Source organism: Dermochelys coriacea, chromosome 12, assembly GCF_009764565.3.
Source record: "Dermochelys coriacea isolate rDerCor1 chromosome 12, rDerCor1.pri.v4, whole genome shotgun sequence".
Classification (NCBI taxonomy): Eukaryota; Metazoa; Chordata; order Testudines; family Dermochelyidae; genus Dermochelys; species Dermochelys coriacea.
In genome coordinates, this window is record NC_050079.1 from 1,284,050 (window position 1) to 1,307,824 (window position 23,775).

General features: G+C 47.7%; 1 protein-coding gene across 7 annotated transcripts in view; it reads left to right on the forward strand.

Moving 5' to 3' along the window:
- Positions 1-23,775, forward strand: part of WDR59 (WD repeat domain 59) — an 85,176-nt gene that overhangs the window by 27,455 nt on the left and 33,946 nt on the right. For all 7 annotated transcript variants that reach the window (XM_038368209.2, XM_038368210.2, XM_038368212.2 and 4 more), the window contains 8 exons: positions 7,237-7,325; positions 7,809-7,925; positions 8,296-8,373; positions 9,853-10,009; positions 15,058-15,137; positions 17,966-18,098; positions 21,806-21,930; positions 23,439-23,603. In XM_038368209.2, coding sequence (XP_038224137.1) covers positions 7,237-7,325; positions 7,809-7,925; positions 8,296-8,373; positions 9,853-10,009; positions 15,058-15,137; positions 17,966-18,098; positions 21,806-21,930; positions 23,439-23,603 — 944 coding nt within the window. The remainder of the gene's footprint in view (positions 1-7,236; positions 7,326-7,808; positions 7,926-8,295; positions 8,374-9,852; positions 10,010-15,057; positions 15,138-17,965; positions 18,099-21,805; positions 21,931-23,438; positions 23,604-23,775) is intronic.

The window sequence follows — 23,775 nt, forward strand, 5'->3', positions numbered from 1 at the left end:
AAAGCCCGTTGCCAACTCTGTCCACATATCTATTCAGGGGATACCATCATAGGGCCTAATCACATCAGCCACACTATCAGAGGCTCCTTCACCTGCGCATCTACCAATGTGATATATGCCATCATGTGCCAGCAATGCCCCTCTGCCATGTACATTGGCCAAACTGGACAGTCTCTACGTAAAAGAATGAATGGACACAAATCAGACGTCAAGAATTATAACATTCAAAAACCAGTTGGAGAACACTTCAATCTCTCTGGTCACTCGATCACAGACCTAAGAGTGGCTATACTTCAACAAAAAAACTTCAAAAACAGACTCCAACGAGAGACTGCTGAATTGGAATTAATTTGCAAACTGGATACAATTAACTTAGGCTTGAATAGAGACTGGGAATGGATGAGTCATTACACAAAGTAAAACTATTTCCCCATGGTATTTCTCCCTCCCACCCCACCCCCCACTGTTCCTCTGATATTCTTGTTAACTGCTGGAATTAGCCTACCTGCTTGTCACCATGAAAGGTTTTCCTCCTTCCCCCCCCTGCTGTTGGTGATGGCTTATCTTAAGTGATCACTCTCCTTACAGTGTGTATGATAAACCCATTGTTTCATGTTCTCTGTGTGTGTGTATATAAATCTCTACTCTGTTTTTTCCACCAAATGCATCCGATGAAGTGAGCTGTAGCTCACGAAAGCTTATGCTCTAATAAATTTGTTAGTCTCTAAGGTGCCACAAGTACTCCTTTTCATGTTGACTTTTGCGCAGCAATTTGTTTTTTCTATGTGTCTGACAATTTTATTCTTTACTATTGTTTCAGCTAATTTGCCCGGTACGGACGTTAGACTTACCGGTCTGTAATTGCCAGGATCACCTCTAGAGCCCTTCTTAAATATTGGCATTACATTCGCTATCTTCAAGTCATTGGGTACAGTAGCTGATGTAAAGGACAGGTTACAAACTATTGTTAATAGTTCCGCAATTTCATATTTGAGTTCTTTCAGAACTCTTGGGTGAATGCCATCTGGTCCCGGTGACTTGTTCCTGTTAAGTTTCTCAATTAATTCCAAAACCTCCTCTAGTGACACTTCAATCTGTGACAATTCCTCAGATTTGTCACCTACAAAAGACGGCTCAGGTTTGAGAATCTCCCTAACATCCTCAGCCGTGAAGACTGAATCAAAGAATTCATTTAGTTTCTCTGTGATGACTTTATTGTCTTTAAGTGCTCCTTTTGTATGTCGATCGTCCCGGGGCCCCACTGGTTGTTTAGCAGGCTTCCTGCTTCTGATGTACGTAAAAAAATTTTATTACCTTTTGAGTTTTTGGCTAGCTGTTCTTCAAACTCCTTTTTGGCTTTTCTTATTACATTTTTACATTTAATTTGGCTGTGTTTATGCTTCTTTCTATTTACCTCACTAGGATTTGACTTCCACTTTTTAAAAGATGCCTTTTTATCTCTCACTGCTTCTTTTACATGGTTGTTAAGCCACGGTGTGTTAGTTCTTTTACTGTGTTTTTTAATTTGGGGTATACATTTAAGTTGGGCCTCTATTATGGTGTCTTTGAAAAGCGTCCATGCAGCTTGCAGGTATTTCACTCTAGTGCTGTCGTCATCATAAGTTGGAATATCAACAAGAGGCTGCTAGGCAGCTCTCAAACTCCATATTCTACAGGCCATTATCCTCTGATCCCACTGAGGATTACCAAAAGAAACTACACCATCTGCTCAAGAAACTTCCTAAAAAAGCTCAGGAACAGATCTGTGCAGACAAATGCCTAGAGCCCTGACAGGGGTATTCTATCTGCTACCCAAGATCCATAAACCTGGAAATCCTGGATGTCCCATCATCTCAGGCATTGGCACCCTGACAGCAGGATTGTTTGGCTATGTGGACTCTCTCCTCAGGCCCTACGCTCCCAGCGCTCCCAGCTATCTTCGAGACACCACTGACTTCCTGAGGAAACTACAGTCCATTGGTGATCTTCCAGAAAACACCCTCCTGGCCACTATGGATGTAGAAGCCTCTACACCAACATTCCACACAAAGATGGACTACAAGCCGTCAGGAACAGCATCCCCGATAATGTCACTGCAAACCTGGTGGCTGACCTTTGTGACTTTGTCCTCACCCACAACTATTTCACATTTGGGGACAATATATACTTTCAAGTCAGCGGCACTGCTGTGGTACCCGTATGGCCCCACAGTATGCTAACATTTTTATGGCTGACTTAGAACAATACTTCCTCAGCTCTCGTCCCCTAATGCCCCTACTCTACTTGCGCTACATTGATGACATCTTCATCATCTGGACCCAAGGAAAAGAAGCCCTTGAGGAATTCCACCATGATTTCAACAATTTCCATCCCCTCAGCCTCAACCATCAACCTCAGCCTAGACCAATCCACACAAGCCGTCCATTTCCTGGACACTACCATACAAATACGCGATGGTCACATAAACACCACCCTATTCGGGAAACCTACTGACCGCTATACTTACCTACATGCGTCCAGCTTCTATCCAGGATGCACCACAAGATCCATTGTCTACAGCCAAGCTCTTAAGATACAACTGCATTTGCTCCAACACCTCAGACAGAGACAAACACCTACAAGATCAACTACAATACCCAGCTGCTGAAGTGAAGAAACAGACTGACAGAGCCAGAAGAGTACCCAGAAGTCACCTGCTACAGGACAGACCCAGCAAAGAAAATAACAGAACGTCACTAGCCATCACCTTCAGCCCCCAACTAAAACCTCTCCAGTGCATCATCAAAGATTTACAACCTATCCTGAAAAATGATCCCTCACTCTCACAGATCTTGAGAGACAGACCAGTCCTCGCTTACAGACAGCCCCCCAACCTGAAGCAAATACTCACCAGCAACCACACAACAAAAACTCTAACCCAGGAACCTATCCTTGAAACAAAGCTCAATGCCAACTCTGTCCACATATTTATTCAAGTGACACCATCATAGGACCTAATCACATTAGCCACGCCATCAGGGGCTCATTCACCTGCACATCTACCAATGTGATATATGCCATCATGTGCCTGCAATGCCCCTCTGCCATGAACATTGGCCAAACTGGACAGTCTCTACGCAAAAGAATAAATGGACACAAATCTGACATCAGGAATCATAATATTCAAAAATTGGTAGGAGAACACTTCAACCTCTCTGGCCACTCAGTAAAAGATTAAAGGGTGGCAATTTTGCAACAGAAAAGAAAACAGACTCCAACGAGAAACTCCTTAGCTTGAATTAATATGCAAACTAGATACCATTAACTTGGGTTTGAATAGAGACTGGGAGTGGCTGGGTCATTACCCATATTGAATCTATTTCCTTAAGTTAAGTAACCTCACACCTTCTTGTCAACTGTCTAAATGGGCCACCTTGATTATCACTACAGAAGTTTTTTTTCTCCTGCTGATAATAGCTCATCTTAACTAATTAGTCTCTCACAGTTTGTATGGTAACTTCCAATTTATCTGTATGTGTGTTTGATATATATATAGAGAGAGTACTTGTGGCACCTTAGAGACTAACAAATTTATTTGAGCATAAGCTTTCATGAGCTACAGCTCACTTAGCTTATGCTCAAATAAATTTGTTAGTCTCTAAGGTGCCACAAGTACTCCTTTTCTTTTTTGCGAATACAGACTAACACGGCTGCTACTCTGAAACCTGCGTCTTATTGTTTGTCCTCACTCCACCAGGTTTCTGTGATGCCTATTATATCAATATCCTCCTTTAACACGAGGCACTCTAGTTCACCCATCTTATTATTTAGACTTCTAGCATTTGTGTACAAGCACTTTAAAAACATGTCACTGTTTATTTGTCTGCCCTTCTCTGATGTGTCATATTCTTTGTGAATGTTTCTCATCTGATCTGGCCCATACTTTATCCTCTTCCATCCTCTCCTTCTGACTAAAACCTAGAGAATCTCTTTCAATAGACTCTCCTCTAAGAGATGTCCGTGTCCGATCCACGTGCGCCTCTGCAGCAATCGGCTCCCCCACCCCCATCTCTTAGTTTAAAAACTGCTCTGCAACCTTTTTAATGTGAAGTGCCAGCAGGCTGGATCCACTTTGGCTTAGGTGTCACTGGAGTGCTGCTGACTTCCCACCCTCCATCCAGTTCCTGAGAGAGGGGTTCTGGGCTGGGTACATTAACATGCAATATCATGCTTCCCTGCAGCACCTTAAACCAGCTGGGGATCTGAAAGGATGCCACGGGTGTGCTCCTAGGGTTACACGTCACGCTCTTGTCAAGGCGATCGGCTAACTCTCCGTTTGCTGGACAGGCCCTTGTCAGAGACCCCAACAGTGTTACTCTCCACCCATCATCCTTAAGGGAAGACCTAATAGATTCTGTGAATGAGTTACTGCACATGGAGAACATTAGAATGGAGAGAGAGGAAGATAGAGCACAGATGAGCCAACGTGAAAGTATCCTTATGGGTTGCTGTTTCTTCTGCCTCACTAATCTCCTTGTGTTGAGAGAGAGAGAGAGAGAGAGAATCTGCCTTGTTAATGGCCCTTTAGGGTCTGTACCAGCAGCAGCCTTACTCACAGGCCATGAATTCGTAATGCTACAGAAATGCAGAGGACCTCTTGATCCACAGCAGCCTCTTGTTTTATGTCTCTGTTTGGGAGCTGGACTGTAGAAGTTTGACGGGTTGTTTTTTAATCCTTTTGAAAGGAATTTCAAACTAAAGCAGGGAGAAGAGAACCTCAGGTAGCTTTATATAACTCCTGTAACTGAACCTTCCATGTCAACGCAAGCTCATTATTTTTCTATTAAAAACTGGGAACCAGAAGCAGAAGGGAGATTGTGCAAAATGAGGCATGTTGGAAAACAGCTATACATACAAAATGATAGGGTCTGAATGAGCTGTTCCCACTCAGGAAAGAGATCTTGGCATCGTGGATAGTTCTCTGAAACAGCCACTCAATGTGCAGCAGCAGCCAAAAAAGCAAACGGAATGTTAGGAACCATTAGGAAAGGGATAAATAATAAGATGGAAAATATCGTAATGCCACTATATAAAGCCATAGTACACCCACACCTTGAATATGTGTACAGTTCTGGTTGCCCCATCCAAAAAAAGGTAATTAGAATTGGAAAAGATACAGAAAAGGGCAACACACGTGATGGGGGGGATGGAACAAATTCCATATGAGGCGAGATTAAAAAGGCTGGGACCGTTCAGCTTGGAGAAGAGGTGACTATGGGGCAAGAGGATCGAGGTTTATAAAATCATGATAGGTGGGGAGAACATGAACAGGGATGTGTCATTTACTCCTTTTCATAACACAAGAACCAGGGGTCACCTAATGAAATTAATAGGCAAAAGGTTTAAAACAAACAGGAAGTACTTCTCCAGACAACACGTTGTCAATCTGTGGAACACATTGACGGGGATGTTGTGAAGGTCAAAAGTATAAGTAAATTCTAAAAAGAAGTAGATGAGTTTGTGGAGAATAGGTCCATCAACGGCTGTTAGACAGGCTCTGGATGTCCCTAAGCTCTGACTGCCAGGTGCTGGGACTGGACAACAGGGAATGCATCACTTGATAATTGTCCTCTTCTGCTCATTCCCTCTGAAGTATCTGGCACCGGCCACTGTCAGAAGACAAGTTACTGAGCTAGATGGACCATTGGTCTGACCCAGTATGGCCGTTCTTATGTTCTAAAAAAAAGTCTGCTTAAGTGGTGGTCCCCTATCTTTGGCCAGATCTCAAGAGAGCCATATATTTATATGTGGAGACAGGAAGGTGGGCTGCAGAAGGAAAGATCTGCCCCTTAGTCTAGTTAGCATCTTGTTTGACCCTTATCTTTTATGTCTCTTATGATTTGAGGCGAGCAAACCATTTTCATCCATCAACCATAGGCTTTGTATGCCAGAGCCCTGACACAGCAGAGCTGTGTGTGTCTGCTGCAACAGCTTTCTTCCTAGATCTGACACATCCTGTGTGTCTGAACATTTGCTGAATAGCAGGCTTTGCAGCTGATTGAGTTCCTAAGTACTGACGGAGCTGAGAAACACAGTGGATCCATACACTGCATCGGTTGTCCCTATCCCTTAGCAAAATGCATTGTCTCTGACCTGCCCTTACCTTGGAGACTGTAGAGTCCCAAAACTTGTCTTGAACCTTGGCGTCTCTGAGGATACCACGCACAAATCTTAGAGTTAAGGCTTCTGAAGCGCATTTCCTGTCAGTCTCTAACAATCCAAGAGTTCTCTAGATAGGCCAACACGAACATCCACCCCAACCTTAGTTCGTCTCCTGACACCCAAATACCCTTGGACTCCCCACCTCCACGATGAATTCCCCTTCTCTTCCAACAATGAGCCACTTGCAGCGCACACATCTAGTGCCTCAGTCCCATGCCAATGCTCAGCCTTCACTCCAACCTCAGCAAGATTGAAGTCCTGGATGTTAGTGATAGGCGAGTAATGTTAAAATCTCTATAAGAAAAGGAGTACTTGTGGCACCTTAGAGACTAACAAATTTATTAGAGCATAAGCTTTCGTGAGCTACAGCTCACTTCATCGGATGCATGAAGTGAGCTGTAGCTCACGAAAGCTTATGCTCTAATAAATTTGTTAGTCTCTAAGGTGCCACAAGTACTCCTTTTCTTTTTGCGAATACAGACTAACACGGCTGCTACTCTGAAACCTGTGATTATGCAAAATCTCTATCGTGCATTACTGGTGCATGTGAGAGTAGGGGGGCTGAGTTAATCACAGGGCACCAGGGAGCAGGCAGAGGGAGAGGGTTGGTGTTAAAGTGGTGAGAGATGCAGAGCTTGCAGCTCCCCCACAGAGGCAGTTGCTCCCTGTGATGAGCTGAAAGTGGCTGGAGGTTCAGAAAAACATCTTTTGACTTGTAAATGGACCACATTGGATCTGAGCTCCTTGAGAGACACTCATGAAGCCCCCAAAGCTGGGGTTAGCCTCTTTCTGAAGGACAGCTGCCCTTTAAATTTGCTGCTGCGTTCCCATGAAATGTTTCGCCACGGTCTTTCACACTCACTCCTGGGATGTGTCTCCCCTTAATTGTATGTCCTGTGCAGACTACAAGTGGTCTGAAATGCTGTGGGGCCGCCCTACATTTTGCATCTGCTTCATGTCTCATTGGCCCACCTGACTTTTAAGCTATTTGTAGATGCTGTTCGCTGACCCTTTTCTGCTCTGCTCCTTCTGCAGCTGGAGCCTCCCAAGTTAAATGGAACAAGAAAAACGCCAGCTGTTTAGCAACCAGCCATGATGGGGATGTCCGTATCTGGGACAAGCGGGTGAGTTCCTGTTAGTCTTTGAGTAGCCTCTGCATGTTCCCATATGTGGGATCAAGGCTCCATGCCAGTCCCACACTGCTTCTCCTTCCTTCCTTTGTTTCCCACCCCTCTGAATAATCACTTTAAGGTAAGCGCAGTGCCAGTGGAGTCTGAGATTGAAGGAGAGCTGTATCATTGGCCTCCATCTCTCTGAAAACATACCCCTTAGCACCTTGCTTTAGGCTTCTTGATGGATACTAGTTGCATCAAATATAAAGCGCCCTCTTACCCAGTGCACTGATGTATTTAACTCTTATGGAACTTTATCACTGTACTTCACAGTAACTTGTCTCTAGCCTACAAGCCATTGTTTATCTTTCTCTCTGGCTGGTGACGTCTACTGAGTGTGAGGGTGGAGAAGCGCCTTCTTTACGTGGCAGGATGGGCCAGATTTCTTGCTCCTAAGAACTAGTGTGGTGAGAACTAAAATGCCTCTGATTGCAGAAACCCAGCACTGCAGTGGAGTACTTGGCAGCTCATCTCTCTAAAATCCATGGCCTGGACTGGCATCCGGACAATGAGTACATCCTGGCCACTTCCAGCCAGGACAACTCTGTCAGGGTAAGTGCCCAGGGCTCTCGGAGGGAATGTACCAGTGCCATCCTAAGAGCCTGACCCAGCTGCCACTGAAATCACTGGGCATCTGTCCATTGACTTCAGTGGGAACTAGATCTGGTATTAGACATCACCCTTTACAGCAAGTCTTGTGTCAGTCAGTGCACACCTGTCACCCCGAGTCACTGTGTCTGAAGCTGATAGCCCCCCCTTGGGGCCAATTCAGCTCCATTAGTGCAAGGATTTCTCTAACAACACTATGGAGCACCTGGCGCATGTCTGGCACTTTGTTAGAGCTGAGAGTTACACAGAATCCTCTCCCCCTCCCCCCCCCCCGAGAGCGAAGCTCACTGGCTTGTTTTCTGTTCTGTTGAAGTTCTGGGATTACCGTCAGCCTCGGAAATATCTCAATATCCTCCCCTGCCAGGTTCCAGTCTGGAAGGCGAGATACACGGTGAGTGTGAACACAGGTCCCTCTGCCCCATAGCCTTGCTAGAGCCTGGGACGGCCAAGAGAAATTACCTAGTGAGGCATTCCTCCCTGGGAATCATTAGCACTGTTTTTTCCACTGGCTTTTATTAATCTGACTTAAAAATTTCAGTTACAGCACTGAGTGTGAGAGCATCTGTGAGAACCAGGCTCATGGGAGGGGGTGCCTAATAATGTGAAACTTGGATCTTTCCCAGAGGACTGTAGTAGAGACTCACATACATGGGGCTTGCAGCTGGTGTCTAAACCCTAAAGAAGGCCCTGCAGCTTTGGTTCAGCAGTTCCTTATACCCTCTGTCCTCTCTGTCACTAACTTACATTGCACAGGTGGAGACAACGCACTAAGAGTGGCACTGTAGCAGCCTGGCCATGCCTCTTTCACAGTCTCTGCTAAGAGATTTTATCTCTTGAATATCTTCTATGAGGGCTTTTTAACCATGCCCATGTATTTTAATGGGTCGTCACAGTTTTTGTGTAGCTAAGAATGCACTAACATGCTGTCTTTGTGGTGTGAGGTCCAAGGCATTTAAAGCACAAGTTGTTCCTCAGCTTTGGCTATATCTACACTCAAAACATAAAAACCACGGCAGTGAGTCACAGAGCCCAGGTCAACTGACTCAGGCTCACGGTGGGGGGCTAAAAATAGCTGCAATGAAATTCCCACTTGGGCTTGAGCCCAGGCTCAAACCCAGCGAGGGAGGAGATCTTGGAGCTTGGACTCCAGCCTGAGCAGGAATGTCTGTGCTGCTGCTGTTAGCCCAGTAGCGCAAACCCAAGTCAGTTGACCCAGGCTCTGCGACTTGTTGCTGCAGAGGGGTTTTTGCACATAGCCATTCAGCATTAGGTTGTACTCCCCATCTTCCCCAGACACCAGAATGAGCCTTTCATCACCCCTCCCTCCCTCTGGCCCTGTACCAAGCCTGGTGTGTATGCATAATGCATAGTTGTAGTTTAGTGTTCCATTTCAGCGTCAGGACCCCAAACAACTGCTAGTGTGTGAGACCCAAAGAGCAACACTCACCTGTCTAGATTGATTGCTGATTGGCTCAGCCTGTACAAAGAGCAGCAGGAATGGTGGGTGAAGAGGGAGTGCTAAAATAGCTGGTGCTAGGTGGGGTTAGTAAGAAGGAGAAGGAAATGACTGGTTTTAAATGAGCTGTGGTGAATGCCTCTTTCGAGCACAGTGCATCCCTCTCCTTTCAAGACATGTTGAGTCCTCTTGCATGGTAACCCCCTTTGAAAGCTCCTCATTGTAGGATTGGCTCCTGAGCCCCTACAGTCCTCCCTGAAGTCAGCCCACGGCAGTGCCAGGATGTGTCCTAGTGCCAGTGTGAATGGGAAAGTGTTGGAAAGTACGATCAAGGCAATATGGGGGAATTAGAGCTGTCAGGCTAACTGTTGTGCAGCTGAGCAGCCCCTCTCTGGGTGTGCTTCTCTCCCCCAGCCTTTCAGCAACGGCCTAGTGACTGTGATGGTTCCCCAGCTGCGGCGAGAGAACAGCCTCCTCCTTTGGAACACTTTTGACCTGAACACACCAGTTCACACCTTCGTGGGACATGACGATGTGGTGCTGGAGTTCCAGTGGAGAAAGCAGAAAGAAGGTGGGCACAGGGCTGTGACTGCTGTTCTCATGCAGCTGCCATTGGTGCACGGCAGCAGCTGGAGTCTGCCTTGTGGCTGCCGTACTCAAGCAATTGCCTTTCTGCTCTTGCCACGACTTGAACTAGCCTCTATCTGCTTTCCAGTCCCCACAGAGCGTAGTTTATTGGAACGTGTCCTGTTGCATGAGACCACGCAAACCATTCCCAGGCTAAAGGAGCCAATTGATATGAGTGCAGAGTGTATCAACAGTGACTCTCTCATTTCCCGCTATCCCGTTGGTCTGTTTTTAAATGGATTTTTCAGAATAAATTGTACAAGAATAAGATTCTTGCATAAAGTGAAGGAAAAAATTCAAAACTCTGAGTGAACTCCTCTGAGCTTCACCGTTTATTGCACGGAAAAAGCAAGCCACAAATATCAGGAGCATCCCATGCAATAAAAGCTGCATTTTCAATAGCACCCACATACTCAGTACACCAGCCAAAGGAAGTGGAGCCTGGGGAAAGGAACCCTCCTGCCAGTTTTCAGACCCTAGTCCAGAGGTGGGCAAACTATGGCCCGTGGGCTACATCCAGCCCGCAGGACCTTCCTGCCCGGCCTCTGAGCTCCCAGCCGGGGAGGCTAGCCCCAGGTCTCTCCGCTGCTGTCCCCCCTTTTGCGCTGCCAAGTGGGCAGCGTGGCTTACGCCCACCTGCCTCGCAGGCTTTCCAATAAGCCGGTCCTGCCACTCTGAGTGGCATGGTAAGGGGCAGGGGGTCCTGGGGGTCAGTCAGGGGACAGAGAGCAGGGGGTGATTGGATGGGAAAGAGGTTGGGGGAGCAGTCAGGGGACAGGGCGTGGTTGGATGCGGTGGAGGTTTGTGGGTGGGGGCTGTCAGGGATGGGGAACGGGGGCGTTGGATAGGCATGGTAGTCTGTGGGTGTGTGGATAGGGATCAGGGCAGTCAGGGGAAAGGGAGCAGGGGGGCTTGGATATGGGGTGAGGTCCCTAGGGCCAGTCAGGTGTGGAGGGGGTCCCGGGAGGGGGCAGTCAGGGGACAAGGAGCAGGGGGTGTTGGATGGGTTGGGGGCTCTGAGGGAGGCCGTCAGGGGGTGGGAAGTGGGAGTGGGTAGATAGGGGGTGGGGGCCAGGCTGTTTGGGGAGGCACAGCCTTCCTTACCCGGCCCTCCATACAGTTTCGCAACCGCGATGTGGCCCTGGGGCCAAAAAGTTTGCCCACCCCTGCCCTAGTCAGTCATTTTCAAATATAGAAAATCCCACAAAAAGGTCAGATAACCAAACAGAGCAATGAGGGCACACACAGGGCTTTAACTTGCACAGCTCCACTGCTGGGTTCTCCTCTCTCGCTGTAACCACAGGCCCCTGGTCCTTAATTCACACGAGGGTCTTATGATGTCACTGCCCTCTTTGGGTACAGGGCATGGACTTTATATCTGTCACCACCATTTCGTTTGCCCTGCTCGGTGGTGAGGCTGGCAGCACTGATGCAAACCACCTATCTACACAGATTTAACCAGGACTAATTTCTTCTCCAGAGCAGGTCCCCAGGCCCTCCTCCCAATCATTTAATGGAATTTTTGTAATGGCACTTAGGAAACTTCTTCCTTTGGTTTTGCTCAGAGGGATGGGTGTTGGCTGTTCTCTTCCCGTTGAAACTACGTGCTAACCAGTAAGCAGTGTGGCCTAGTGACTAGAATACTGGCCTGGGACTCAGGAAACCTGGGTTCTTATCCCTAGCTCTGCCACTGGCCTGCTGGGCAAGTCACCTCCCTCTCTGTGCCGCGGTTTCCCTTTCTATACAATTTGGATAATGACACTGACCTCCTTGGTAACACACTTGGAGATCTCCTGAAAAGAGCTATGCAAGGTGGGGGGGTGTTATACATTTGATTATTATAACCTCTTACTGCGTTTGCATGCCCTCATAACCTCACAGAGGCTGGGGCTGCAGACAAAGTTGTCCCGGCTTAACTAAAGGTGTTGTTTAAACTGATTTAGTTAAACTGGGGGACCTTAGTGTGTGGACACTCTTAGGAAGGTTTAAACCTGGTCTGTCTCAGTTTAATTGCATTGGTAAATTTACAGGAACAAGCTAAATCAGCACAAGCCAGTTTTAAATCTATTGAAGCGCATCCACGCACAAAGTTACACCAGGTTAACTAAACTGTTTTGAAACTAGTTTAAGTGAAATCCATGCTGTGTGTAGGACAGCTGCTCGTATGTTTGTGTCAACCAATTGAGGGCTGGGACCTCTGCAGCATTACAGCCTCAGGTCCTCGAGAGATTCCCAAAATCCTTGTGGGGAGGAGGGAAGGCGGGGTAGAGCCAGAATTTAATATTCCAAATGTAGAAAACCTGTTGTGCTCTCTGCATCCTAAAGGAGATGTTACAGGCGAAACCCTTTTTTTTTTCTGCTTTGCAATTCACTTTGACATTGTTACTTGGCTTTTCAGCTACACAACAGTGTGATGCTTTAAAAATAAGTGCCTCCTAGTAGATCCGATTCATTTCCCATGTGAAAACTTTCACTTCAAAATATATTTTTACCTGCATTGCAGTTTTCTCCTCTGTAACTCCAGCAGCAGTCTCAGCCCCATTTTGCATTTACATGAGGAAACTGAGGCACAGAGTGGAGCAGTGACTTGACTTGCTACAAGAAAAGGAGTACTTGTGGCACCTTAGAGACTAACAAATTTATTAGAGCATAAGCTTTCGTGAGCTACAGCTCACTTCATCGGATGCATTTGGTGGAAAAAACAGAGGGGAGATTGATATATACACACACAGAGAACATGAAACAATGGGTTTATCATACACACACTGTAAGGAGAGTGATCACTTAAGACAAGCCATCACCAGCAGCGGGGGGGGGAGGAGGAAAACCTTTCATGGTGACAAGCAAGGTAGGCTATTTCCAGCAGTTAACAAGAACATCTGAGGAACAGTGGGGGGTGGGGGGGAAAAATACCATGGGGAAATAGTTTTACTTTGTGTAATGACTCATCCATTCCCAGTCTCTATTCAAACCTAAATTAATTGTATCTAGTTTGCAAATTAATTCCAATTCAGCAGTCTCTCGTTGGAGTCTGTTTTTGAAGCTTTTTTGTTGAAGGATAGCCACTCTTAGGTCTGTGATCGAGTGACCAGAGAGATTGAAGTGTTCTCCAACTGGTTTTTGAATGTTATAATTCTTGACGTCTGATTTGTGTCCATTCATTCTTTTACGTAGAGACTGTCCAGTTTGACCAATGTATATGGCAGAGGGGCATTGCTGGCACATGATGGCATATATCACATTGGTAGATGCGCAGGTGAACGAGCCTCTGATAGTGTGGCTGATGTGATTAGGCCCTATGATGGTGTCCCCTGAATAGATATGTGGACAGAGTTGGCAACGGGCTTTGTTGCAAGGATAGGTTCCTGGGTTGGTGGTTCTGTTGTGTGGTGTGTGGTTGCTGGTGAATATTTGCTTCAGATTGGGGGGCTGTCTGTAAGCAAGGACTGGCCTGTCTCCCAAGATCTGTGAGAGTGATGGGTCGTCCTTCAGGATAGGTTGTAGATCCTTGATGATGCGTTGGAGAGGTTATAGTTGGGGGCTGAAGGTGCGATCTGTTATTTTCTTTGTTGGGTCTGTCCTGTAGTAGGTGACTTCTGGGTACTCTTCTGGCTCTTTCAATCTGTTTCTTCACTTCAGCAGGTGGGTATTGTAGTTGTAGGAATGCATGATAGAGATCTTGTAGGTGTTTGCCTCTGTCTGAGGGGTTGGAGCAAATATATCGTAGAGCTTGGCTGTAGACAATGGATCGTGTGGTATGATCTGGATGAAAGCTAGAGGCATGTAGGTAGGAATAGCGGTCAGTAGGTTTCTGATACAGGGTGGTGTTTATGTGACCATCGCTTATTAGCACCGTTGTGTCCAAGAAGTGGATCTCTTTTGTGGACTGGTCCAGGCTGAGGTTGATGGTGGGATGGAAATTGTTGAAATCATGGTGGAATTCCTCAAGGGCTTCTTTTCCATGGGTCCACGTAATGAAGATGTCATCAATGTAGCGCAAGTAGAGTAGGGGCATTAGGGGACGAGAGCTGAGGAAACGTTGTTCTAAGTCAGCCATAAAAATGTTGGCATACTGTGGGGCCATGCGGGTACCCATCGCAGTGCTTCTGATTTGAATGTATACGTTGTCCCCAAATGTGAAATAGTTATGGGTGAGGACAAAGTCACAAAGTTCAGCCACCAGGTTTGCCGTGACATTATCGGGGATACTGTTCCTGACGGCTTGTAGCCCATCTTTGTGTGGAATGTCGGTGTAGAGGCTTCTACATCCATAGTGGCTAGGATGGTGTTTTTAGGAAGATCACCAATGGACTGTAGTTTCCTCAGGAAGTCAGTGGTGTCTCGAAGATAGCTGGGAGTGCTGGTAACGTAGGGCCTGAGGAGGGAGTCTACATAGCCAGACAATCCTGCTGTCAGGGTGCCAATGCCTGAGATGATGGGGCGTCCAGGACAAAGTAAAACTATTTCCCCATGTTATTTCTCCCTCCCACCCCACCCCACCCCCCACTGTTCCTCAGATATTCTTGTTAACTGCTGGAAATAGCCTACCTTGCTTGTCACCATGAAAGGTTTTCCTCCTTTCCCCCCCGTGCTGCTGGTGATGGCTTATCTTAAGTGATCACTCTCCTTACAGTAAAAAGAAAAGGAGTACTTGTGGCACCTTAGAGACTAACAAATTTATTAGAGCATAAGCTTTCGTGAGCTACAGCTCAGCTCACGAAAGCTTATGCTCTAATAAATTTGTTAGTCTCTAAGGTGCCACAAGTACTCCTTTTCTTTTTGCGAATACAGACTAACACGGCTGCTACTCTGAAACTTGACTTGCTATGTGACCTTGGACAATATCAAAGGCAGGAATAGAACCCAGGAGTTCTGACTCCCACTTCAGTGGTCTATCTACTGGACCTAGCTACTTGGTTCAGTCCACTTGTATCATAAATAGAGTCAAGTCTGTTTTCTGTTACTTCTAGAAATTATTTTCTCTTCTTTTAGGCTCCAAGGACTACCAGCTGGTCACGTGGTCTCGTGACCAGACGCTGCGGTTGTGGCGGGTTGACTCCCAGCTGCAGAGGGTATGCAAAGCACTTTTGGCGTTGGACTGGGGACAGCATTCTGAAGTGCCAAATTTACCATCGTTTACTTGTATGAAGTGCGATTGACGGCATCATGCAGAGCTCAGGCACAAGATCTCTAGGTGCCATCCAGCCTTCTCACTCACAGCTCAGCCCCCCAAGGGTGTGTCTACAGTGCACCCTTCTTTTAGCGGCATGGAGTGTACACACACAGCCCCCCTACCACAGGTACAGTTAGCAGAGAAGACAGTGAGGCACAGCTTAGACCAGTACAGACCTACCGCTCTGAGTACATACCGCACATGGTTCTCTACTCACCGTCTACACTGCTATTTATACTCATGAGAGGAGGCCTACACGTGTCTGAATACTGCATGCCTCTCCTGGGGCCCGTCCCCACCATGGGGAAAGATGCTGGCATGGGGGAAAGGCTCTGATAGCTCCCCAGTGCTGGAGCCCTTTCCCTCCTGCAGGGAAAGGCTCCAGCAGTGGGGAAAGATTTCCCCGCTGCTGAAGCCTTTCACTCACATATGGAGCTGCACACCAGTGTGGATGCGGTGTGCTTTCTCACTGTAGTGTATGGCTATCCGTATGCTACACGGTGCCACCAGGGTGTGTAGTGTAGACAGAGCCTAACTCTGAGCTAAAAAGAAAAGGAGTACTTGAGGCACCTTAGAGACTAACAAATTTATCTGAGCATAAGCTTTCGTGAGCTACAGCTCACTTCATTGGATGCATGCAGTGGAAAATACAGTGGGGAGATTTTATATACACAGAGGACATGAAACAATGGGTGTTACCATACACATTGCGACAAGAGTGATCAGGTAAGGTGAGCTATTACCAGCAGGAGAGCGGTGCGGGGGGACCTTTTGTAGTGATAATCAAGGTGGGCCATTTCTAGCAGTTGACAAGAACATGTGAGGAACAGTGGTGGGGGGGAATAAACATGGGGAAATAGTTTTATTTTGTGTAATGACACATCCACTCCCAGTCTTTATTCAAGCCTAAGTTAATTATATCCAGTTTGCAAATTAATTCCAATTCTGTAGTCTTTTGTTGGAGTCTGGTTTTGAAGTTTTTTTGTTGAAGAATAACCACTTTTAGGTCTGTAATTGAGTGACCAAAGAGATTGAAGTGTTCTCCAGCTGGTTTTTGAATGTTAAAATTCTTGATGTCTGATTTGTGTCCATTTATTCTTTTACGTAGAGACCGTCCGGTTTGGCCAATGTACATGGCAGAGGGGCATTGCTGGCATATGATGGCATATCACATTGGTAGATGTGCAGGTGAATGAGCCTCTGATAGTGTGGCTGATGTGATTAGGCCCTATGATGGTGTCCCCAGAATAGCTCTGACCTGTAATGTACAGCAGGCTGCACTGTGCTCTGGACAAATTTCTGCTAGGCAGGAGGTTTCCCACTGGACATACAGAACCTCGAAGGCTTCACAGGAACAGCAAGGCTGTTTTGTCACTCAAATGATTATTCCCGACACCTGAGCCCTGCTGTAACAGCAGGTGCACTATGAAGTGGTGTTGTCCAGTATCAGTGGGAAGGCTTACCAACTGCCCCAAGATAACTGCAGAATTTAAAAAAAGAAAAGGAGTACTTGTGGCACCTTAGAGACTAACAAATTTATTAGAGCATAAGCTTTCGTGAGCTACAGCTCACTTCATCGGATGCATTTAGTGAGCTGTAGCTCACGAAAGCTTATGCTCAAATAAATTTGTTAGTCTCTAAGGTGCCACAAGTACTCCTTTTCTTTTTGCGAATACAGACTAACACGGCTGCTACTCTGAAACATGCAGAATCTAAAACTCTCCAGCAGGCATTGCCTCTACAGACCTCCGCATATTTGGGCACAGATGACTCAGTGCTGCAGGAACCCAACTCTCCTAGGGAGTCAAGTCTGAGAATACGTGCACTCTCTTCTGGCGTGCAAAGCTCTGATGGGGACCTTGGTTCCAGCTGGCCTCCCTTGCTTTCTGACGTGTGAGAGTAGCAATTCTTGGACCCATCGCCTCCAGCCAGATCACACTGTGTTCCATCACTCGTTAGCAGTAATCCTGGTTTGGTCTCTTGTCAGGCAGTTTTGCATGATTTCTATTAGTTTTTTTCTATGTCCAGATTCATCGTTTGTATCCCAGGGAGATGCCCATGAGTAAGGCTGGTAGTTTGCCATGTCAGCTCATTTGTTCGGTCATTACTGCGTCCTTCTGCCTCTCCATATTTCTGTTCAACCTCTCCTGTGTCTTGTAAATCCAGGCTGTGAGTTCTCTGGGCCTGTTGGCTATTTGTCTGGGCATTGCCCAGCCGAGTTGGGTCGTGGCCCTTAATTTGGGGCTGCTAGTCCTGACCATAGTGTAAATAACAAAGGGAAAAATCCTAGTACTGGCTTTAAAAAGCAAAGCAAGTCATGGCACATGATATTCTTGTACTGATCAGTTTGTCATGGGATGGTATTAGAAAAATCGAATCTCCTTTATTTTAGAATAAAACTTGGCTAACCGTTCGTTAATCTATCCCCCTGCTTGCTACATGGACGTGCACACAGAGCCACGTTTGCAAGTGATGAAGGGAGATGTGGTCGAGCAGGCTGGGTGACAAAGGCCAGGCCTCTTCTCTGATGAAAAGCCATGTGTTTTGTCACATGGTGCCGGCAGGAAAGCAGTGCCATGGTCTTTGAGATGTGGCTGTTGCACACACGCCCACCTGGCTAATTTAAGATCCCTGGAGAGATGAGCTGCTGTATCATTCCTCGTGTATTTTGGGCTGCCTTTGTTTGATCCCTGTGACGCAGCACATGGGTGTGCTTGTTCTTTTCAGCTATGCGCTAATGATATCTTGGAAGGGGTTGACGAACTCATTGATGGGATTGCCCTCCTGCCTGAGCCAGATAAGACCCTCCTCGCCCAGGACTCTGAACCCCAGCATAGCTCCGGGCATGCAGACGAGGAAGGTGAGAGAAGTTCTTTTGCTGTTTGAAATGGAAACCTTTTGGAGGTCATCTCTAAGCCAGTAGTCGTTTGTGCTCTTGAGTAAGAGACTGACACATGCCTGCTTAACCGTCCCTTGTGGGAGGGTTCAACATGACCCTGCCAAGAAAGGGTCATCCACCCGAGAAAGGAAAAAACTCCCGAAAAGCAAACTGGTTCCTTGTCTCTATTGTTAGTAGCATTGATTTGCATGGCGATATCGCCTCGGAGTCTTGGGCATGGATCATGGCCCCATCATGCCAGGTCCTGGGCAAAGGCAGACCTAGAAAGATGGTTCCTGCCCCATGGAGCTTACAATTGAAGTGTAAGACTGGAGACAGCAGGTGGATGCAGACAGATGGGGAGTTCAAGGAAGTTGGTCAGCGTGATGGGCAGTGGCTTGGCACACCGACTGCCTAGCCATTGTCAGTGTTTTCGTAGGTATCCCATCTGAGGGGCATTCTAAGAAGGGAACTGAAGGAGGTCCATGAGGTGGCTTGTGGATGTTTGCTGGGAGCGTCTCCCGTTCCCAAGGGCCAGCACAAGAGGGCACAATGGTGTTGTCTGCAAATGGAACAAATGAGCAGCCGAGACAGGCGTCAATATCTCGGCACATTAGTTTTGGAGCTAGGATGGGTTTAGACCATGACAAGCCCTGCATGTGAAGACAAGGAATTGGTGTTTTCAGCAGAGAAGGGGCAGCCAGTGGAGGGATGCTAAAGGAGGGGGTGACGTGACCAAAGTGGCAGGCCGGGGAAACGACCTATGCAGCAGTGCTTTGAAGGATACAAGTGAGGGCAGGATGGGGTTTGCCAAGGCCAGAGTGGAGGCGGTTGCAGCCGTTGAGATGAGGGGCAACAAGGGCCTGGATGAGAGATGTAGCTCCTTTTGGAGCTCCCCTCCTACGCGGGCAGTCTAGAGCCCCAGCAATGGGCTTTAAATAACCGGTTCTGTCTCCTTGCAGGTAGGGAATGGCCAATGGCCTGTGACGGGATGTTAGATGAGGTGGGAGCTGAGTTACTACAGAGAATTCTTTCCTGGGTGTCTGGCTGGTGAGTCTTGCCCGCATGCTCGGGTTCAGCTGATCGCCATATTTGGGGTCGGGAAGGAATTTTCCTCCAGGGCAGATTGGAAGAGGCCCTGGGGGCTTTTCACCTTCCTCTGCAGCATGGGGCATGGCTCACTTGCTGGAGGATTCTCTGCACCTTGAAGTCTTTAAACCATGATTTGAGGACTTCAAATAGCTCAGACATAGGTGAGAGGTTTATCGCAGGAGTGGGTGGGTGAGATTTGGTGGCCTGCATTGTGCAGGAGGTCAGACTAGATGATCATAATTGTCCCTTCTGACCTTAATATCTATGAGTCTATGAGGGAAAATGGCAGGGGCTCCAATGCGGCAGGGTCCCAAAGCAGCAGCCTGATTCTTCTTTTTGGCAAAGACCAAAACCCTTCTGGGCAAGCTAGAGAAAGGGCAAATGCAAACGCCTGTCCCCATGGCTCACCTCAGCCAGCTAACCCATGCGAAAGGTATAGCAGGAGTTTTGTAAGCAACACACGAGAAGTAATTCTTCTGCTCTACTCCACGCTGATTAGGCCTCAACTGGAGTATTGTGTCCAGTTCTGGGCAACACATTTTAGGGAAGATGTGGACAAATTGAGAGTCCAGAGAACAGCAACAAAAATTATTAAAGGTGTAGAAAACAAGACCTATGAGGGAAGACTGAAAAAAATGGGTTTGTTTAGTCTGGAGAAGAGAAGAGTGAGAGGGGACTTGATAACAGTTTTCAAGTACATAAAAGATTGTTAAAAGGAGGAGGGAGAAAAATTGTTGTTCTTCACCTCTGATAGGACAAGAAGCAATGGGCTTAAATTGCAGCAAGGGTGGTTTAGGTTGGACATTAGGAAAAACTTCATAACTGTCAGGGTGGTTAAGTACTAAAATAAATTTCCTAGGGAGGTTGTGGAATCTCTGTCATTGGGGATTTTTAAGAGCAGGTTGGACAAACACCTGTCAGGGATGGTCTAGATAATACTTAGTCCTGGCATTAGTGCAGGGGACTGGACTAGATGACCTCTCGAGGTCCCTTCTGGTTCTATGATTCTATGAAATACAGCACCTCTTGTCCTAGTCTAGAGCACCCTTAATGAGCCATGGCCATGGCTTTCTTCTCCTGACCTGGCAGCTCATGTGCTCTTATGGGGCAGAATGTACTCTCTTGTCTCTCCCCACAACTAAGAGTTAACCCTTTTGCTGCCCAGCTGGGCATAGGATACGTTCACCCTGTCAAAATTGCTGCATTGCATACATTTGATTCAAGTTTTTAAGCTTTCCTTTGCAGCCATGAGGGCTGGATTTTTTTGTGTCACTAGAGTAGATATGGGGACAAAGTGGGCAACGAGGTTTGTAACAGGGATTGGTTCCTCGTTGCCTACTCTGTCTCCATATCTACTCTAGCAACACCATCAGAGGACCCAACCACATCAGCTACATCAGGGACTCATTTACCTGCACATCTACTAATGTTGTATATGCCATCATGTGCAGCAATTACCCTCTGCCGTGTACATTGGCCAAACCGGACAGTCTCTACATAAAAGAATAAATGGACACAAATCGGACATCAGGAATGGTAACATACAAAAGCCAGTAGGAGAACACTTCAATCTTCCTGGACATTCTATAACAGATTTAAAAGTAGCTATACTTGAACAAAAAAAACTTCAGAAACAGACTTCAAAGAGAAACTGCTTACAGGTGTATAGCCCACCCTCCTGCTGGGAGAATGAGTGAGATGTAAGAGCCCATCTCCTTTCTAAAAGCCTGCTCTCTGTGGCTGCCTGCTGTGGGGATTGGCTGTCTCAGAACGGTGGCCAAGCTAGTGCCATCCTTGTGTAAACAGGGAGAGGCAGGAGGCCCCAGCTCAGGAGAAGGGAATCTTCCTCCTGTTTGCATGCTGTAGCTGTCGGGACAGGCCATGTGAGCAGTAGACCTGGCAGCTAGATGTATGCGTTTAGATGTGCACACTGCACCTTGGCTTGGAATTAGCCTTGCCAGAGCTCTAGACCCCTTTGCCACATAAAAAGTGCAAATGATTAGCACAAGTAATAATAAACCTAGCAGCCTCCCAAAGCCAGGGAAGCAAATGAACCCTGGCTTTTGCTGCACCCCTCCCTGCTTGAGAGCCTGACTCATTTGATGGATTTACAGGATGTCCTAAAGCCATCAGACTTGGGCTCTCTTGGAGCAGGTGCGGGGGGTGAATTCCAAAGCACAGAGCCCTTGCTGGGAGTCAGGAGCTACAGTTCTGCTGCCCTCTGCTCTGGTAATATCGTGTGGGAGGGTCTCTCTTGAGTAGGCAGGGCTCAAGCCAGTTAGGCCTTTGTAGATTAAAACCAAGCCTTAAACTCCACCTGGAAAGCAGCAGGCAGCTGGCCATGATTTGCAAAGGATGGGCTCTCCAGGGCCCCATCCAGCCTGCGGTTCTTCCTGCTGGCTTCAGAGACTGTTGTCTGTCTGGCCCAAGGGCTGGGCCCAGCTCCCAGACAGCTGAGTGGTACCCATGGTCACGTGCTCTTTGATGGTGTGTGCCTGTTGCCGTGGGCACCTTGCGCACCAGGAGATTAGCAGTTCCCCTGAAGCTTCTCTTTCATAACCTGCCTCAGCCTGTTTGTTTTCCTTTTCTTCCGCCAGCTTTAAAGGAAGATTTCCAGAACGACCTCCTGGTGGGAAGAAAATCGGACCAGCTGGGGCTGCCGCAGACACTGCAGCAGGAGTTTTCCCTGATCAACGTGCAGATCCGTAACGTCAATGTGGAGGTAGAGGGAGAATTTCCTCCCGCTGACAGCAGGGGACGTGGGAAGGACTGGATCGCCCAGTGTCTTGTGCTGGGGATCCTCTCCAAGCACTACGAGGCTGATTGCTTTAAACACTTACGTTGGACTAGGATGCAGAACATTCCCCAGGCCAGTGGTAGGATAATCCAAGGTCATGGGTCCAGGGAGTGGGAGGTGCAGGTATTTCTAGGCCACAGATGCACAGGGTGGTGGAGGGGTGGGGAGGTATTTCCCAGGCCACAGCTACAGTCTTGCTGTAGCTGTTAAGTGGCAGACTGGGGAAATCTCTCCTGGAAGGAAGCCACTGTAAGAAGTTCCCCAGTGCTTAAGTTCTCTGGCACGGCAGTGGCTGTATCTCAGGTGGGGTGATGGGGTGATTCCGAATGGCTTATGCCCCTGGGGGTGGCTAGGGGCTGAAGCCCTGGAAGTGCTCTGGGAGCTCATTCTTTTGCTAGGAGTCAGTGTTGCCCCTTGTGATGTTTTGTAAGCATGTGGCATGAGTGCCGGCCTGAACTCAAGTTTAAAACCTATGATTGGGGGCCCCTAATGAGGAGGAAGGTGGGGAGCCCTGGAGCTCCTTCTGCCCCACTTCTCCCATTCCCTAGTTGATGGTTCTGGAAGCAGCCAGGGAGAGCCTTGGGGTCCCTTTCTCCTACCTACCAGGCCAGGTGCACTGTGCTGGGTGAGCCCCAGAGCCCAGCATCATCATTACTTGCATTATAATGGAGCCTGGAGGCTCCAACAGAGATCAGGGCCCCATTGTGCAAGGTGCTATGTATGTGCATCTAATGAAAGACAGCCCTTATCCCAAAGAGCTTATCATCTTAATAGACAAGACAAAGGGCCAGAAGGGAAACTGAGGTGCAGAGTGTCTCATATCAGGTCAGTGGCAGAATCAGGAGTAGAGCCCAGGTGTCCTGAGTCCAGCTCTATGCCCTAGCCATTAGGCCACACTGCCTCTTAGGAATTGAACTGTCCCTTACACAGCAAGCTCCTGTTTGTGTATGGTGCCTGCCAGGAGGAGGCAGAACTGGGTGGCTTAGGGGAGAGCTCTGGAGCAGCTTACTTGGTCGGTGGTGGTTACAGGGTTTGTCTGGCAGGTGCTGCTGTTGCCCGCTTGGAGCCAAAGGGCCAGGATCTCCAGAGGGGATGCATAGGGTTAACCCACTAAACGAGGAGCTGCCCAGTGACATGGGATGGACTGAGAAGGCCATGTTAAGAATGGATTCTCCCAATTCCTGCCTGCAGCTTCCACTGCAGAGTGGGTTATCTCCCTGCAGTCTCACTGCAAAGCTGGGAAGTGCGGGAGCCAGTCCCCCATTTGTGTCTGGAGTTTCTACTATCTCTGTGTTTGCAGCCCCTGTGCACAGTGTGCATTGCAGCCTGGCGGGGCCTCTGCAGAGGGACCTGCCCCTTGTGGCGGATTTCAGCCACCATATGCCTAAAGGCCCCGAGGTCTGTGTCAGAAGTGGTTTCTTTTCCTTTCTCAGATGGACGCGGTGAATCGCAGCTGCACAGTGTCTGTGCACTGTGGGAACCAGAGAGTCAAGATGCGGGTGATGTTCCCTGTGCAATATCCCAATAATGCTGCACCCTCCTTCCAGTTTGCCCCCACTACCACTATCAGCTCCACAATGAAGGCAAAGCTGCTGAAGGTAGGGATATATGTGTGCACCCTGCCTGGTTTGAGCCAGACCCGCTAGCCTGTTGCAAACCCAGACCCAGGTCTGAACCATGTCCCCTAACAGCTGTAGGCTTAATTAAAAGAAGCTTGGGAAGTGTTCCTATCTTTAACACTCAGATGCTCAACTCCCAATGGGGTCCAAA